This window comes from Pelodiscus sinensis, chromosome 24, assembly GCF_052426305.1.
Source record: "Pelodiscus sinensis isolate ZL-2025 chromosome 24, ASM5242630v1, whole genome shotgun sequence".
Classification (NCBI taxonomy): Eukaryota; Metazoa; Chordata; order Testudines; family Trionychidae; genus Pelodiscus; species Pelodiscus sinensis.
The window spans coordinates 14,624,464-14,641,709 of NC_143075.1; the positions used below are offsets into that span (position 1 = coordinate 14,624,464).

At 49.3% G+C, this 17,246-nt stretch overlaps 1 protein-coding gene across 1 annotated transcript; it reads right to left on the reverse strand.

The window, feature by feature from the left end:
- Positions 1-928: 928 nt before the first annotated feature.
- Positions 929-11,791, reverse strand: SRM (spermidine synthase). The gene is made up of 8 exons (XM_075906266.2): positions 11,590-11,791; positions 10,457-10,577; positions 9,982-10,074; positions 8,603-8,756; positions 6,181-6,264; positions 5,434-5,579; positions 3,463-3,585; positions 929-1,852 (listed from the first exon to the last, which is right to left on the reverse strand). The coding sequence occupies exons 1-8, from the start codon at positions 11,724-11,726 to the stop codon at positions 1,835-1,837; spliced, it is 876 nt and encodes a 291-aa protein (XP_075762381.1). The 5' UTR covers positions 11,727-11,791; the 3' UTR covers positions 929-1,834.
- Between the last annotated feature and the right edge of the window lie 5,455 nt (positions 11,792-17,246).

Sequence of the window (17,246 nt, forward strand, 5' to 3'; positions counted from 1 at the left end):
ACGCTAATGAAGGGCAGGATATTTAAATCCCTGCTGCATTAGCAATTTTGACGTGCCTGATCTACATCTCTGTTGACAGAGGTGTAGTCTAGACACAGCCTTAGTGTCTAAGTGGTTAGCCACCCCTGCCCTAGGGGATAAGAATAGGCTGTTCTGGGGACCTTGGACACAGCAGCTGTGGTGGGAAGAACACGCACGTAGGGCAAACTGGGGTGAAGTCTGGCTGGCCCGCCTAAGACTGTGGGGAGCTAGGCTCCACTGCACAGCAGTCCTGCAGCGTGGCAATGCCTCAGGTGAGCAGAGGAGCTGGGCTGATAGGAATCTGAGGGGGGGTCCTGCACAGGGAGGCAATGACCACAGAAAAAGCAGAAGGGCAGACCACACAGGAGGCAGGTTGGCTACGTCAGCGGCAGGCAATAGCTGAGACAGAGTCCAGCTGGAACACGAGCAAAACATTGCTCCTCCACTGTTACCGAACGCCCTTCCTTGGCGGCACATTTGACATGGGTCCGGAGGTGTCCCCTAGTGGCCATGACGCAGGGACCAGCAGCAGTTTTGCAGAGGACAGTAAGAGTGACAAAGCTGAGAGGAGTCAGCAATTGAGCTGTACACCTTTGAGGAGGAAGCGGGGAGGACGGGTAGTTAGTGCATGTGGGGGGCAGAGGAGCTGGAGCTACTATTGCGGGGGGAAGGGGTGTATGTGCTGCAACACAGAACACGCCCAGTTCACTGCCTTTTATAGGTCCAGCAGGCCCTGGGAAGAAGCTGGGCTGACTGGATGGTGCTTTGAGATTCTCCAGTGAGAGGCATTAGGACAGGCACAGGAGCCTGAGAACGTCCCATCAAGGACACTGACTGCACGGTGCCCTTGATCACAAACAAGGGAGCGACGGTTACAGGGTAGCTGCAGAGAGAGGACACTAAGAGCTCAGAGGCGCATGGAGTTCTTTTAATGAGCAATGGAGTGCCGGAGTCCAAGCTTCAGGACCAGGACATGTAGAGAACAACTTACACATCCACTGTCACTTGTATTCTTGCTCCCAAGGTCAACGTGCCTCCCAAGGGCCAGCCCATTCCCTGGACTGAGTCTTCTACTTCTAGCTACAAGGGGACGCTGGCTACTTGGCCTCCCTTGCTGATAGTACCCATCAGGCAACGGACGGATACACCGACTGGCCTGTCGCTGTATTGCAGAACGGGCCTCGGAACCGATATGACAGCAAGGATTAAAAAACAGGAGTCGCCCTGTTCATGCTTCTGTTTCCCACCCCCACCCTCCTTTTTTTTTTTTTTCTTTTAAAAAAGTGACTAGACTTTGTGACAGCTGAGGCTGCTCCTGTAACACGGTTACTCCAGCAGGACTAGAGGGAGAGCTACTGTGAATGCAACAGAGGGTATGAATTCTGACCTCTCCAAGGAAACAGTGGCTGTGATGTTCAGGCCTGTTGCCTGCTGGGAGCTCTCCCAGGAGGAGAGCAGGGTCCCTCCCTGTACACCACTCCCTTCCCCAAGTTAGAGAACATTGCTAGGCAGGCGTCCATGTCAGTTATAAATACAACAAGTGATCTGGGGCAGGCCAGGGAGGAGGAGGAAGAGGGGGAAAGCTATCTTACATTCCCAATACTGGAAAGACGAGTTTTGACCCCAAGCAGCGAGGAGCTTGGCCAGTCTCATGGCCTTGCCACCTTTAAAGCGCTAGCAGACGGAATGTTGACTGGCACAGGCTCAACTCTGGCCAGCCGGCAGTGTTGGCAGCCAGCTGAGAAAGTCCCCACGCTGCAGCACCGAAGATCTCAGGGTCCAACTCATGGGGGGAAAGCAGCGTCTCAGGCGCTCACACGTCGCTCAAGGCCTGGAGATACCAGAGAGAGGGGGAGAGAGAGAGAGAGAGTTAACTGTCTGGAGAAGTGGCAAACCAGCACGTAGACCTACTAGACAGGGGAGGGGAACTGTATTTCTGGGCATGCTCATTTTACATCCCAATGCCAGTAGCCTGGGCAATTCCTCTAGCGCCCTCAGCCGGTCTCCCTTCTGCTGTTGCACCTTTCACAGCCAGGGCGTAGGCCTGACTGGAACAGAGATGGCTCCAAAGGGGTGATGTAAACCATGGAGAAATCCTTCAGCAATGCCTATCGCACTCCAGATTAGTTCTCTGCAGTATTCTCCACCTATTTGTGTGCACCAACAAGCTGCGTGTTCCAGAAACATCTGCACCCTCAGCTTAATGGACAGCTCTAAAAGGAAGCCAAAGCATGCTGATCTGCCCTGGGTTCACCACACCTCACCCCGAACAGCCAGCACACACTTCTCATGCGGCTAGCTCTGCACACCCTTCCAGCCTAGTATCACTCCCACGCTCCCTGGAATTAATGAGGGAAAGTCCTTAGCTAGAGGCTAAGGGTCCCAGATAGGGATGTAATCGTGTAGCCGATTAACTGATAAGCAAAAGCTTATAGGTTAATGCTATAGACTACACGTATTCCCTTCCTCCTCCCCCCAAGTACATTTTTTAGCATGATGGCCAGCAACCTGGCTCATGTCTGGCTTGTGACGGGTCTGGGACCTACCCTTGCTGCGGCTCTTCATTTAAAGTGTACTAGAAGCTAGGCTGGCAGGCAGCCTAGTTCAGTTCTGGCTTGCCCTGGCTCTGGGAGCACAGACCTCCCCTCACCCCAGACAGGGGCTGCTGCCACCCACTGCTGCTGCCTCTGATACAGAGGCAGCAGCATGGGGTAACAGGCAGCCCATCCGTGAGGGCTCCCCTTGCAGACCAGCACCCACCTGGCACCCTGCGCTGCTGCCTCCGAAGTGGGGTTGGAGCACACTGGCTGCCGGGCCGGCCCCACCTCCAGGTACTAGAGAGCAGTGTTTCTCAACTTTTTTTTTTGGTTAATATAAAGTACCCCTTTAAAAATATATATAAGTACCTCCAATTTTTAGGCACAAAATTTTTTTCTACTATTGCAACATATTTGTTTAAACAACTTAATTGTAACCGGGTGCACGATGGAATTTTTGGGTGTAAAAAGTACAAAAAAAATAATAAAACGCTGTCAAACTTAACAAAAATTCAGTTTTCTCCAAGTCTCAGTTGTGTTGATGTACCCTACAGACTTCTCTTGAGTACCCCAAGGGTACTCATATCACTGGTTGAGAAAACTGATAGAATAGTCAACTAACTGATAAGAATTCATGAGGTTACTCGACTATTTAATTAACCGATATTTAACATCCCTAGTCGCACAAGCAGGACTGAGCACTCCCTGCCCAAGGAGCCTTGTACTTCTAATGAAGGTGTGCCGCCAACAGCAGAGCATACACAACAGCTGGAGAAAAAGCAGCTGCCAACAGGGCCCGAGTGGGAACCTTCATCCCAGATAAGTAGCTGTAGGCCACTCCACAGAAAGATAGGTTCTCCCTAGCCGTTGTGGGGGCGGGGTGAGGAGCTGCAGGCTCTCTTACCTTCCGTGCAAACTCAGGCAGGATGAAAGCTGCCTGATGGATTTCAGAGTTGTAGTATTTCAGGTTCATCTTTTCCACTTGCTGCTGCGATAGCTGCTGCACAGGTTTCCGGAAATTTGTGCTCTGCAAAGAGGGAACGTTCAAACAGAGCATGTATCATCCATAGAGGGGCCTGCTGCTGGGAACAGACAGTGAGAACACACAGGAATGTGGATATTTTTTACGGCATTTTCCATCCAGGGATCACAAGCACTGCACAGCAAAAGCCTCTTAGGCTCTGGAATCTGCAAACCTGACTCACATGACTAGCTCGCATTCAGAGGCTGAAGTCAGCGAGACCAACTCGCATGACTAGGGTCTAGGGATGTTAATTTAAGTTTAATCAACTAATCGACTGGTTGATGGAATTTCCATTGACTAGTCAATTAGTCTATGGGAACCGCAGCAGGGTTAGCTCCTGGCCCCGGGAACTTACCCTGCCAGGAGCTAACCCTGTTGCAGCTCTGCCTTTTAAATGTATTTAAAGCTGGCAGCACAGCAGGGGAGACCCCAAGTGAGCAGGGACAGCTGAGCGAGCCATCAGGCTCATAATACATTTAAAAAGCGGAGGTGCAGCATCTGAGACTGGGTGTGGCTCATGCCTGGTCCCCACTACTCTTCTGCCCCCTGCGGAGACCATGCTGGGGGGAAACCAGCTTTTAAGCCGGCTCCCCCCCCCCAGTACCGATCCTGCTCCCCCCCCCCCATAGAGGCAGCAAGAGCGGTGGGGGAGAAGCGACTAGTCGAGGGACCAGTCGACTATCTGATAAGCTTATGCTTATTGGACAGTGGACTAGTTGCTTACATCCCTACTAGGGTCTTCCTAGCTGAGCCCTGTGCCAACCAAAGCTTTCCTACCACGACTGAGTGCCTGAGGATCAAACCGCTCACTCCTCATCCACATCTGTATTCAGCGCAGCACTGAATGCACAGCCGGCGTCCGAGGCTATGTCTAGACTCCAGGTTTCTCGCACAAGAAGCTTTTTTCGGAAGAGACTTCGGCAAAAGCTTCTTGTGCAAGAGTGTGTCCACGCTGCCTGGATGCTCTCGCAAGTAAGCAGTGATTCCTATGGACAGAATGGCCACTAGGGCACCTGTGCTTTTTCCTCTTCCCTCCTCTTGTGCAAAACACTCTCAGAAAGGAGTCATTCCTCGTAGAATGAGGAATACCTAGGCGGGAAAAACCCCTCTGTTCTTTCGTTTTACTTGCGTAAACACACGCTTGAGGTGTGGACTCTGTAGGATAGACCTAGCCCCAGCTGAGAAATGCAGCCGGCATTCGGAACCAGGAGAGCCCAGCCATGTGCTGCAATTGTCCCGAGAGGGGGGACGGGAAGAGAAAGGCTCTGTGTCCAAGGCACTGCTTCAAGCCAGTCCAGTTGATCAGTGACTATTGGGTGACCAGCATGCAATGAGTTTGGTGGGTCTCCACCCAGTTCCCAGTGGACTGCTGCCTTCATCTCAAAACCAGAGGCTGTTGAAACTGACCTCCCTCATTCCTGGGCGTGGCCTTTCCACATTAGGCCGGGGGCTCCGGCACGGCTGCTGCCCCAGCTCAATGGGAGCTACCCTCTATTTCCCTCCCTCTCACACATGTGCACATCAAGCCACTCAGGTCCACTAGCCAGTCGTAGGCTGGGAAAGCGGGAACATGGCTTCTAGATGCTGACTAGCAATGGCCAAGCACAGCACAGACCCAGAGGGGGCTTGGAGGTCCTGAGAAGATGGATCTAGATGCCACCTAGAGATCCTTCCGAGTTAGCCAGGTGCACTGCACAACAGCAGACTCTGCACACGAGAGGGCTTCCTAGTCTTTCAGAATGTATGGGGCTGATGGCTGTTAATCGAGCCAAGCCTGTTCCACGGTGCCCTCCGGCCTCCCCCTAGCAACACCCCAGGGATACGACAGGTGGTGGGACGCCGGAGACTCACTGGGTTCTTACTGCACAGCATGAAGCCGATCTGCCCGCTGGGATAGGTAGGGATGGTGCAGTAAGCGTATTCCACCACTGGGAACAGAGACTTGCAGAACTGACGCATCTCCTTAATGAGATCCAGGTGCAGCCACTGGCATTCACCTGTGCAGGTAACAGGAACAGATGGGAGATTAGAATAGACAAGAGCCACCGTTAGCACTATGAGCAGAGGTGTCAGGTTAAGGCTGGTTTTAAATCTGAAGACTAAGGCCTGGTCTAAGTTTTACTGGCAGAGCCACATCGGGATGGGCCGAGACGTTTTCCCCCACTGGGATAGCTTTGCTGGTAGAAGCCCTTGTGTAGACACAGAGCGAAGAAATGCACAGAAAGACTAAGGCCAGCCTCAGATTCAGCTACGGGAAGTGACAGACATTAGACTTCATACCACGGATCCCAAGTTTGGCCTCTGAGATCTGTGCCTGGGGATTACAACGTTTACACAAGACCCAGAACATCGGACACAATGGGACAAGTTTTCAGACCCAGAGGCCTGGTTTGTTAGAACCCCCCGTTACAATACGATCCTGGAACACCCAGCCTCACCCACCTGAACTTCCCTAGTTACATAGTTACCTTCCACTCTAGTCTGGGACTTGGCACACCTGGACTCATTTCCCTGCTTCATCAGACTTCCTGTGACCTTGGGCAAGTCACTTCGCCTCTCTGTGCCTCAGTTGCCCAACTGTACCCTGTCAGGTCTCACCTTGGCAGCAGAGAATCCCATCCTCTCGCAGAGCCGTCTTCATCAGCTGGTAGTAGGATTCTTTGAACAAGCTCTCTGCAGGACCTGGGCGTAGGACGACACAGAGTTGGCTCAGGGGCCATGAAAATCCCTTTATGGCTTCACCGGGCTCCAGACCAGACCAGAGCTGTGCAGCACCAGAGGGTCTAGACACTCAGGTTTGGTACCAGGCAAAACTCGATTGTTTTAGAAAAGAAAGTTCTGAATTATTTTTCATGTATTACAAACAGTGACTAGAGGGGAGCTGGGGTGTTCAGGGCTGGGGTTCTGGTTTGGCCCACTCCAATTTTCTCTTTGCTAATTGGCAAACATAATGCTCCTCTCAAAAATAAAAACCTTGTGATCTCACCCCCCTGGCTTGGCAGATTCAAGAGCAGCAGCAAAGGGCACTGGGGTTAAGTAGGCTCGTCTGAGATTGGACAATAGTTGCTGAAGGAACCCCCTACTATGGGAATCAGGAGAGCAGAACCTCCCCCATGCCGAATGCCCTTTACCTCCCTACTCCCACCCTCCAAACGTGGCAGTGTTGCCAACGGGAGCAGCACACACAAGTAAAAGGTCAAGCGCAAGGCAGCATCGGGTATGGTCTCAAAGAGAGGAAAGATGATCAACTGGCAAAGGTGCCAACTTGGAACCCAGGTTCGGTTCAATTCAATTCTGGCCCAAATGCCTGTGAGACCGTCAGCAAGTCACTATGGGGACAATGTTTTAGAATCATTTTGGTGCCTAATTCCCATTGGGAGCTAGATGCCCAAATACCTTCACAATTCTGGTCCTTTGTAGCTGTGTCTTGATTACCCATATGAAAAACGGGGCAATAGCATTTCCTACCTCCCAGGGGTGTTGGGAGGACAAATACATGAAAGACCATGTGGCTCTTAGTTACTGTGGTAAGAGGATCAGCAAGTACCGAAGGAAGGTTGCTAGCTCCCTTTGCTTTTCTAGGGGGTGGCAGGGCATGGACAGAGGAAGCGAGAAGACTGAGGACTGGTGTCCACTGGAAACTTACATCAGTATAGCTATGTCCCTCCTGGGCATGAAACACCCACACCCTGAGAGACGTGACAATAGCGACCTAACTGCACTGCACATAATGCTAGGATGATGGATTCTTGTGTCAACTGGGCTACGACCTCCTGGGAAGGCGGATTACCTGCACCAGTGGGAGGGATTCTGTCGGCGGAGGTAGTGTCTACACCAGTGTGTCTCAACCTTTTTTATAAAGTACCCCTTTTACAAAAAAAATTTTAAGTGCCCCCCGTACCTACAATTTTCAGACACACAATTTATTCCTACCATTGCAACACATTTGTTTAAACAACTTAATCATAGCTGGGCAGGTGATGAAATTTTTGGGTGTAAAAAGTACAAAAATAATAAAACGCTGTAAAACTTAAACCAAAAATTCAGTTTTTTCCAAGTTTCAGTTGTGTTGGCGTGCTCCCCACCCAGACGTCTCTCGAGTACCTCTAGGGGACTCGTACCACTGGTTGAGACACATTGGTCTACGTGACAGAGTAACGTCTAAGCTTGTATCGGGCTGATTACAGAAGTCTCCACACTAAACTTTTGCTCCACCAACTTCACTTCCTTGCTACACTGACTTAGCTACCTCTCTACAAGAGGCGCAGAGTCAGTGTTGATGCAGTTAGTCAATGCAGCATCCACATACACGCTGTGCTGCTTACACAGACTGTCACTGCTTTGAGAAGCCATCCCACAATGCCTCACGCTGACAGTGCAATTGGTACAAGCGCTCCTGGTGAGGATGCGCACTGCCCATGCAAGGAGCGAAGCACGGACATGCAAAGGTGATGCAATTACTGCAGTGGCGGGATGCAGACGTAACTTAGGTCGACATAATTCTGTAGGTCTACAGTGTGCAGTAGCAGCCCGACAGCTGTCGTGCGTTAAGTGTAGGCCTATAGTGAGTAGGCAGGGAGCACTGGCAAGCAAGAGTTCTTTTTCAGACTCTAGAATGAACTAGCTGCTAGGACCAGTAATCAGATTGCCTCTGAGGGCTGGGGCACAGAGCCCTGAATGGGGAAGTAGGATTGCTGGCGCTCAGCCTTGCTCCTACGCTGGCAAAGGAACAACTTTCAGATGCACTTTCATGCCCAGAGGCTAAACAGACACAGAAGGAGTACTTCACAGCACCTCTGTGATTTGCATCTGGACCCCACCCCGATACTTCTCCATCAAAGGATTATAAGTGATAGGAAGAGAGTGATTTCTCTGAGCTGGGAGAGAAGATTTGCCACTCCACTTCTGCACTGCCCCAGTGAGGTGCACAGAATGGAAAGATGGACAGACTGCAGGGAGGCAAGGAGCGTGTGCGGGGGAGGGACCAACCTCTACCCTCCCCTTTCCATCAGGTTCTCACCCATGGGGTCCGAGGAGTCTGTGATAATCACATCAAAGGCTTCTTGATTCTGTTTCATGAACTCAAAGCCGTCCCCAACGTGCAGGGTCAGCTTGGGGCTGGAATAGCCCACTGCCATCCCCGGGAGGTATTTCTTTGATACCTGAATCACTTCCTGTAACAGACACCACAAACAAGTCAGCATAAAGTACACAGAGTGCAGCAGCTCCCCATGCAGGTACTCTGCTCATTTCCTTTCACACCCTCAGCTCAGACCCACCTTACCACCCATCTGAGAGAAGTTGGTTCCCAGCACCTTAAGGATTTCCTGCCACACACAGCCCTTTCCTAGGGCCCGAGTTGAGCAACATTCCTGCACAATCAGTGCCAACCCTAAAGTGCTTGCAATTTTTTAAGGGGCCATGAAGAACTGAAAGGATCCAGTTACACAGTCCTGCCCACACCCTTCTCCCCGGGGAGATCATCCACAGAGGCAGATCCTGATCAACAGGACAGGTTTCTTTTAAACTCTGAAAATTACCAGTGTGGTTTTTAAACAGGAAAGACTCTCCCATCTCTGCCCCTGAGCCCTTATTTCCCTGTGCAAGCTTCCTGGTCTAGGCCTCTCCATACCAGGCTGGGGAGAACATCCCATTTCTTTGAGGTGGTCCCCCTGGCTGCTAAAATCCTTATGGGTTGCAGAGTTGCAAGATGACACTAGTGTCAGCTGTTCGGAGACCCTCCCTGTGCTCAGTGGCCACCACAGTCCCGATTCAAGCCAAGACACACTCGGCCAGCATCATTATTTCATTTATTAGGGAGGCTGGGAATGGACTCTGGGCTTTGTGCTCATCCTCAGACAGCTCCTATTTCCCAGCATGATGGTGACCGCTTCTGAAACTAACGCCACCATAAACTAAACTGGAGCCTGGACAGACCTGCCTACCAGCAGAAGTTCCTATATTCAGCTGTAGGATACCAACTAAGCAGTGACCTAACCGAGGGACAAAGGTCCTTCACATTGGAAGATGCGTTGTCCCTGTCAAGGGACGAAAAAGGATCCATCAAAGCCAGAAGAACTTCCGTCCTCTGGAGCCCAGCCTTCAGACCCTGCACCTGGACTGGATTAGCCTCTAAGGGACTCCCCAAGTGTGCATGTGGAAGAAGCAATAGGAAAGTCAGATTGTTGCGATGCAGGACTGTGGCGATGGGGTTGTCGTTGCCATGCCAACATGACAAGGAATGAAAGCACTGTCTATAGGGACAGTAGCAGCAGAGGAAGCACTAAGAGCAGCTTCAAAATACTAGCTACCATTCTCTGGGAGCAGCTCTACCACTCTGCAGTCTACAGATTTGACTGAAACTAAAGACACAGCCACACCACTTCATGATTTACGTACCTCGTCAATTTCACACTGCACCACAGAGTCCACAGATGGGTGCTTGACCACTTCTCGTAAGACTCCCCCATCGCCACCACCAATAATTAGCACCTGAGACAGGAGAACGGAAACAGAAGAGTCAGCTTGGTCCAGTCAGCCTGGAAGGTTTGTAGCAAGGACTAGATCAGGGAAGTTGGCCCAGAAAAATCCAGTCACAATACTTCCAAAGCTCTGCCACAGACACATTCCTCCTCTGGAAATAGGCATATTAGTATGTCTCACGCTGTGAGGAATGCTTGGGAAATGTTTTGCACACTCCAGGCAAAAGTGCTACAGAAGTCTAGAGCGCTCTGTTTGTATTGATGGATATCTCACACTGCCTTTGGATTCAATACATAAAAATGAAAAACAGACAGAACAACTGTCATTTAAGCAGGACTTCTAAAATTGTTGGCAAGAGTGACCTAGCATCAGCCAAACCACCATGTACTACCTTGCGGGGATTTGGGTGGCTGCAGAGAGGTAGGTTGGCAATCATCTCCTGGTAGGAAAACTCATCTCTCTCGGTGCACTGGATTACCCCATCAAGCACTAGCACATTTCCGTAAGTCTTACTGCAAAGGCAAGAGAAACAAAGAGCTCTGAGAGGAGTGCTCTCTGAGAAAAGGCTTGTGGCAGCAAGATCCCAAGGGAGGTGTTATGCATAAGTCTCTCCCCCAAGCAGTGCTGCCTCCTTCCCCTGACTAAATGTTGGGCAAGCCTCTCTCTGGTGTCTGAAACAAAAAACAGGACTATGTAGCACTTTAAAGACTAACAAGATGGTTTATTAGATGATGAACTTTCGTGGGCCAGACCCACTTCCTCAGATCAAATAGTGGAAGAAAATTGTCACAACCATATGTACCAAAGGATACAATTAAAAAAAAATGAACACACATGAAAAGGACAAATCAAATTTCAGAACAGAAGGGGGCTGGGGAGGGAGGGGGGGGAAGAGTAAATGTCTGAGAGCTAATGATGTTAGAGGTGATAATTGAGCTCATCACCTATTAAACCATCTTGTTAGTCTTTAAAGTGCTACATAGTCCTGCTTTTTGTTGCAGCTACACCAGACGAACAGGGCTACATTTCTATCACTATTCTGGTGTCTGAGATATTTGTAAAGAATCACCCCCTCCCTCATGCTATGCTCTTGTCCCATGTGGCCTCAGGGCAAGGGCTGGGACCCACGTGCTAGCACCCAGGGCTGTATCTCCGGCCAGCTTTCCCTCTGATTTTTCCAAGCGGGCCGAATAAATTTTCTTCCATGCACGGAACCACGGGCTGGGGTGCACCACCAGCAGAAACACGTGCAGTCCGGCTGTGGCGGGCCCTCTGCGAATCAGCCGAGGGCTATCGGACTCTCCCTGCCCGATGTGCACAGCTGGCAGGGAACCCCGGGACCCAGAGGGGAGCGCGGGGAAGGCGGACACGGTTCGCCCTGCTCGGCCACCCAGGGCTGCGGGCGGGGACAGAGGCAGGGGAGCGGGGGTCCCTGGGGCCCAGTCGCGGGGCAGCTCCACCCCCCGGCTCCCGAGCGCGGCCGGCCCCTGGCTGCCCGCCCCGCCACGTCCCCGCGCCCGGCACCTCCGGAAGACCAGGATCTCCTGGTAGCGCGAGCGCTGCTGGTGCAGCAGCTCCTCCACCTGCAGGGACATGGCCTGGCCGGGCCACAGGCTGCAGGTCTCGCGGAACCAGCCCTCGCGGATGGGCCCGGGTTCCATGCCGGCCGGCCAGGCCGCGCCAGCCACAGCAGCGCGCGCACCTGCCGCCGGGGCCCACCCCCCCCCGCCGCTCACCCGAACCTGCTCGCGCTGGCGAAGGGAAGGGGCGGGGCCCCGGCTGGCCGCCGGCAGCCTATCGCCGGGCGGAGCCCGCCCGCCATTGGCTCGCGGCTTCGATTGCCAGCCACTTCGCCAGACAGCAGGTTAGAGTGGCCGGCTGCACAGGGGCCACGTGGGGCTTAGGGGTGGCAGGACCCTGCTCCCGCACTGCGGGAGGGGAGGGGCGGGGCCTCCGCCGCGTGTGCATGGGGGGGAGCGCCCCCTGCGGCTGGGTGTGTATGGGGGAGGGGCAAGCGACCCCCCCTTGTGTTTACGCGTGTGAGAAAGTGCCACAGCGGGGGGAGGGAGAGGGGGGGGGGAGACCTTTATTCCGTCAGGGCCACTGACCCACATGAAGAATCAGTTGGGGGCTCCTCTTTTCCATCCCTGTGCAGAATTTTTCATGTGCACCAAGGCATCCGAAACCACAGCACGTAATCCCAGCTGGGGGCTCTCTCCAATGGGCTGGGCCACAGTAGGGATGTTACATATCAGTTAATTGAATAGACGGTTAAGCTCATGAATTCTTACTGGTTAGTCAACTATTCTCTAGTCCCCGGGGGTGGGGCCGGAAGCCAGGACATTCTGGCCTCATTCCTGAGGAGCCCCCTACCACTCAATGCTGCTGCCTCAGTATCAGAGGCAGCAGGGCACGGTGCCAGACAGGAGCTGGTCTGCAAGGGAAGGCAATTTAAAAACCAGCTCCCCTCACAGACCAGCTGCCTGTCACCCTGTCCTGCTGCTTCTGATACAGAGTGGCAGCAGCCCCTGTCCAGGGGAGGGGTTGAGCCCTTGGCCCAAGCCAGAACTGAACTAGGCTGCCTGCCCACCTGGCTAATATACTTTAAATGCAGAGCCACAGCGGAGGTAGGTCCTGGACCCAGCCTGAGCCAGGACTGAGCTAGGCTGCTAGCCGGCCTGCTAAAAAATTTACTAGCAGGTGGTGGTGCTGGAAATGCAGGTAGTCTATAGCATTAACCTATAAGCTTTTGCTTATTGGTTAATTGACTACACTATTACATCCCTAGACTACATGTGAACCTCTCTAGTGGCTGCACAAGAGCACAGCCTACAGTGGGCCACACAGGAGAATCAAAACACAACAAAGCAAAACCCCCACTGACTTGTCCACCCAAGTAAACAGGGGGAAAACCCCCCACCCCCTCTTACTCATGCTCAACTTGGGGTAGGGCTCAAGCTTAAGCTTCAGCAGGGGGCATGAAGGCTGAGACTTGCCAAGGAGCTAGGTATGAGCACCAACTCATCCTGCTGTTGGGTGGAAGCCCAGAGCCTCCCCGTGCACAGTAGATTTTCCTCCACCCCCCTGCACTAGGGTATAGGGGCTGTAGTAGATGGGGATGTGATCTAGTCTGCTCCATAAGTGGTTAGGGGGCAGTAAGGTCAATGGGGTATATGCATGAAATTGTTCCTTGCTGAAGAGGAAACAGAAGTTTTGAATGTACAACCTTGTCTCCCCTAGCTTGTAAAATAAAGGTGAAGACCCAGGGTGGACTCCATCTTTTCTCTCCCCCCCCATTCTCCCTGGAACTTTTTGGTGCAAAGGGCATATCAGCTTTCTAATTAAAACAAAATAAGTGAAGGGAGGAGGGAGAAAGAGAGGCCCAGGAAAAGGGCTCCTTGGATATCATCACTATTTAGTGAGAGAAATTGCAAGTCACTTGGTCTTTCATTTTTATTGATTTTGAACACTGTATACCAAAACAGTGAAAGTCACAAATACAGCCTTACGCTATTGTACACAGAGGGATTACATATTTGTGTGCACAACAGAGAGAGCAGCGAAAGTTTGAGGTGCTTGCACTGGTGAAGATATATACAAAGTAACTCACACTAACAGCTGATAAAATCCTCCCCTCCAGCTCCTGTGTGTATTCAGTGATACATACAACAACATGGGGACTAATTTAGCTATAACTACTCAAGAGAGAGATCTTGGAGTCATTGTGGATTGTTCACTGAAAACACCCACTCTGTGCGCTGTGGCAGTCAAAAAACCAAACAGAATGTTAAGAATCATTAAAAAAGGGATAAAGAATAAGACAGAGCACATCTTATTTCTATATAAAACCAACCATATCTTGAATACTGTGCACAGATGTGGTTGCCTCATCTCAAAAATGATATATTGGCATTGGAAAAGGTTCATAAAAGGGCAACAAAAATGATTAAGGGTTTGGAAAGGGTTCCATTTGAAGAGAGATTAAAAACTCTGGGACTTTTCAGCTTAGAAAAGGGAAGAGTGTGGGGGGGGGGGGGGAACGGACGACTATGGTAAGAGGCCTATAAAATCATGACTGGTGTTGAAAAAGTGAATAAGGAAAAGTTATTTACTTGTTCCCATAACAAGAACTAGGAGTCACCAAATGAAATTATTAGGTAGTAGGTTCAAAACAAAAGGAAGTTTTCCTTCACACAGCGGACTGTTAGTCTGTGGAACTCCTTGCCAAAGGAGGTTGTAAAGACCAGGACTTTTACAGGGCTCAATAAAGAACTAGATAAATTAACAGAGGTTAGGTCCATCAATCGCTATTAGCCAGGATGGTTAGGAATGGTGGCCCTAGCTTTTGTCACAGGCTGGGAATGAGTGACAGGAGGGGGATTGCTTGAAGTTTCCCTGTTCTGTTCATTCCTTTGGGCATCTGGCCTGGCCACTGTTGAAGACAGGATAGTGGGATAGATGGACCTTTGGTCTGACCCAGTATGGCCCTTTTTATATAGATATACTATTTTAGTAATGTTCCAGTAGTTTTAAAAAGATTAGTGGGACATTTTCCTAGCATCTGTGAAAGAATGCACCTGGTTGCACAGGAATATATCATGTGTATAGAAGGCAAGAGCAAAATATCACTCCTTTCCCAATAAACTTGTCTAGATCTAAATTTTAGTGATTTTAGTAGCCAGTATCGGTTGGCAGGAAGAGATGCTTTTTTCTAGGTTCCAACAGGAATAAGTGTTATTCCTTTCTAAATGGACTAGAGTTCCTGTCATAGGCTTGCAGAATACTGGGACAGAGTGGAACATAACCCCAGGACAGTTTTAAATCTGGAGGCATTACTATTGCTCAGGCCTGACTATTGCTCATCTTTGGCCTCAGGCCTTTCAGAGACATAGGGATGTATTACTTAGAAGTCAAGATGAAATTAAGTATATTGCATCTTTAGAAGAATGGTTACATACCATCAATTGCAAATGTTGAGTATAACCCATACTATATTTCCCCCTGATTAGAGCTATACAATGAACATGAAAGCTCCACAATCCATTCTGGCTACTTAAATGGGTTTTCTCAGTAGTCCGTAGGTGTGCTGTTCATATCTCTAACACATCACTGATCTATCTACCTTCTCTTAGGCATGAGTGAACACAGGACTGTGACTACAATAGTGCTGAATAAAATATTTAACTAATTGCAAGGCAGGAATAACTCCAGGGTGTTTAATATCCTGCTAAGTGGTTAGTTTGAGGTCTTGGGGCACTTTACATTCAATAGTATAATCCACCCTCTATGATTAGAACTGATAATTAAAGAACTTAATGTATGTGTGATATCCAGAAAGCCTCCCACACAAATACTTTAGAACCGAGGACTGAGTTCTGCAACTGTTACTTCTACTGAGTATTCATGTGAACAGTCCTATAAAAATCTACTTGTGTAAGTGCTTGCTATTCAGCAAGAGAAGGATTGCAGAATCAGATGTGGTATCAAGAATATTGTACCTGAGGATAGAACCACAAAGGGACAATGCATACACTACTTCCATACAATAATATTTAAAGTTACTGGTGTATGTTTATTTTCTAGTGCTTTCTGTAAAGCGATTTGATATGACAAACTTGCTATACTAAAAATTCAATATAAAAAACTATGGCTATTACAGATATGAAGTGCAGATTTATAGAAGGGGTCAACCACATGTACATGAATGGATATCTTCTCTTTACAAAAGTACCAGGTGACTAAGCATTACACTTTTATATGAGTGGATTACTGTACATATGGGTTAAGATATTAATAAATGACAAGTGATTTTGGACACCCAACTATACACATCAGAAAGAGTTCAGAAGCTAACCCCTGAAAATTAGGTCCTGTGGAAGTGAGATCCCCAAGAACTAAGGCAAACCCCAAAATCACTGGTCACATGAAAAATATCCAGCTAAGATTTTTCAAAATGATTAAATGTTATGAGAGGATATTATTGTATCTGGGGATACATCCAGAAATAGTACAAGACACATGGCACATTTTCAAGAGCAGACCTTGGGGAAAAATATGTAAGAATTAAACTAAGAAGTTATCCAAATTGATTTTTAAGCAAAAAGGCTTCCTTGGCTAGTTGCTGTTGATAGAAAAAAAGTCCTTGCAATATAAAAGTGTAGCATGAAGACTGCATCTGAAGTATAGCTATAATTAGGTGGATAAAGCATGCATGAATTTACTAGTCAGTCATATTCATTAAAGGCATTTTTAAAACCTATAACAAGCTTCAATTCAAAATGGGGAAAAAAGATCAAGATGAAAATTAAGTCAGCCTTTGAAAATGTTACATTGTACATACTTCTGAAAGGAGCAAAAAAGAAGCACATAGAAATCATAAGATTATTTAATCCATGCAGCCAATGGGTTTTTCAATAGATTCACTGATACATCAATTAAAAAGATAGAAGAGGTGGCAAAGCTGAAGGGGAACTGCAATTGGCAGCAAATGTGTGGAGTAGGCTCTGGAATGGCATATATTCACAAAGAAAATTGCTGCTCAATTGCACCTCTTCAAAGACATTCTGCAAGTGTAATATTCAGCCATGCAAATGGTTTTTATGAACAGGAATGGGGCCCGCTCTGCTGCTGTAAGGTGTAATTTGCCTAACACTATTCATGGAAAAACGAACAAAACCCATTACACACGTCACTCCCCCCCCCCATTTTTTGTATGTGAAATAAAAGTTCCCAGGTTGGTATCTTCTGAAAAGTGAAAGGATCTCTTTGAAGTTACCACCTCTGCTTGTCACCAGGCCTAGATTAACACTCAGGGTGCTTCTATACAGCACCCTAAACTCGAAATAAGATACGCAATTTGTGCTACACAAATTGTGCATCTTATTTGGATTCTATTTTGAAATAGCTTATTTTTAAATTGATGGGTCTACACAGTGCCAAATTTCAAAATAATGCACTATTTTGAGACATCCCTTAACCCTTGAGGAATGAGGGTTACAGGGATGCCAAGACGTTAGGATGCGGGGTAGCTATTTCAGGACACCTCTGGTATCCTGAAATAGCCGTGCAGTGTTGACGTACCCTCAGAGACTAGGCTCAAAAGATGGATAAAAAGAGAGCATCATTATGCAGGTCTGGGGAAAATGGACAATGAGAGTAGGAAAGGAAGTAGCACCCCTGGT

Bases quoted from the DNA above. Each gene is read 5' to 3' on its own strand.
- SRM (XM_075906266.2), bottom strand. From the start codon at position 11,726: ATGGAACCCGGGCCCATCCGCGAGGGCTGGTTCCGCGAGACCTGCAGC. The intron at 8,757-9,981 runs GTACGTAAATCA...TGTCTGTTACAG, and splicing joins TGCAGTGTGAAATTGACGAG to GAAGTGATTCAGGTATCAAA. The intron at 3,586-5,433 runs GTGAGTCTCCGG...CCCTCTTTGCAG, and splicing joins TGCTGTGCAGTAAGAACCCA to AGCACAAATTTCCGGAAACC.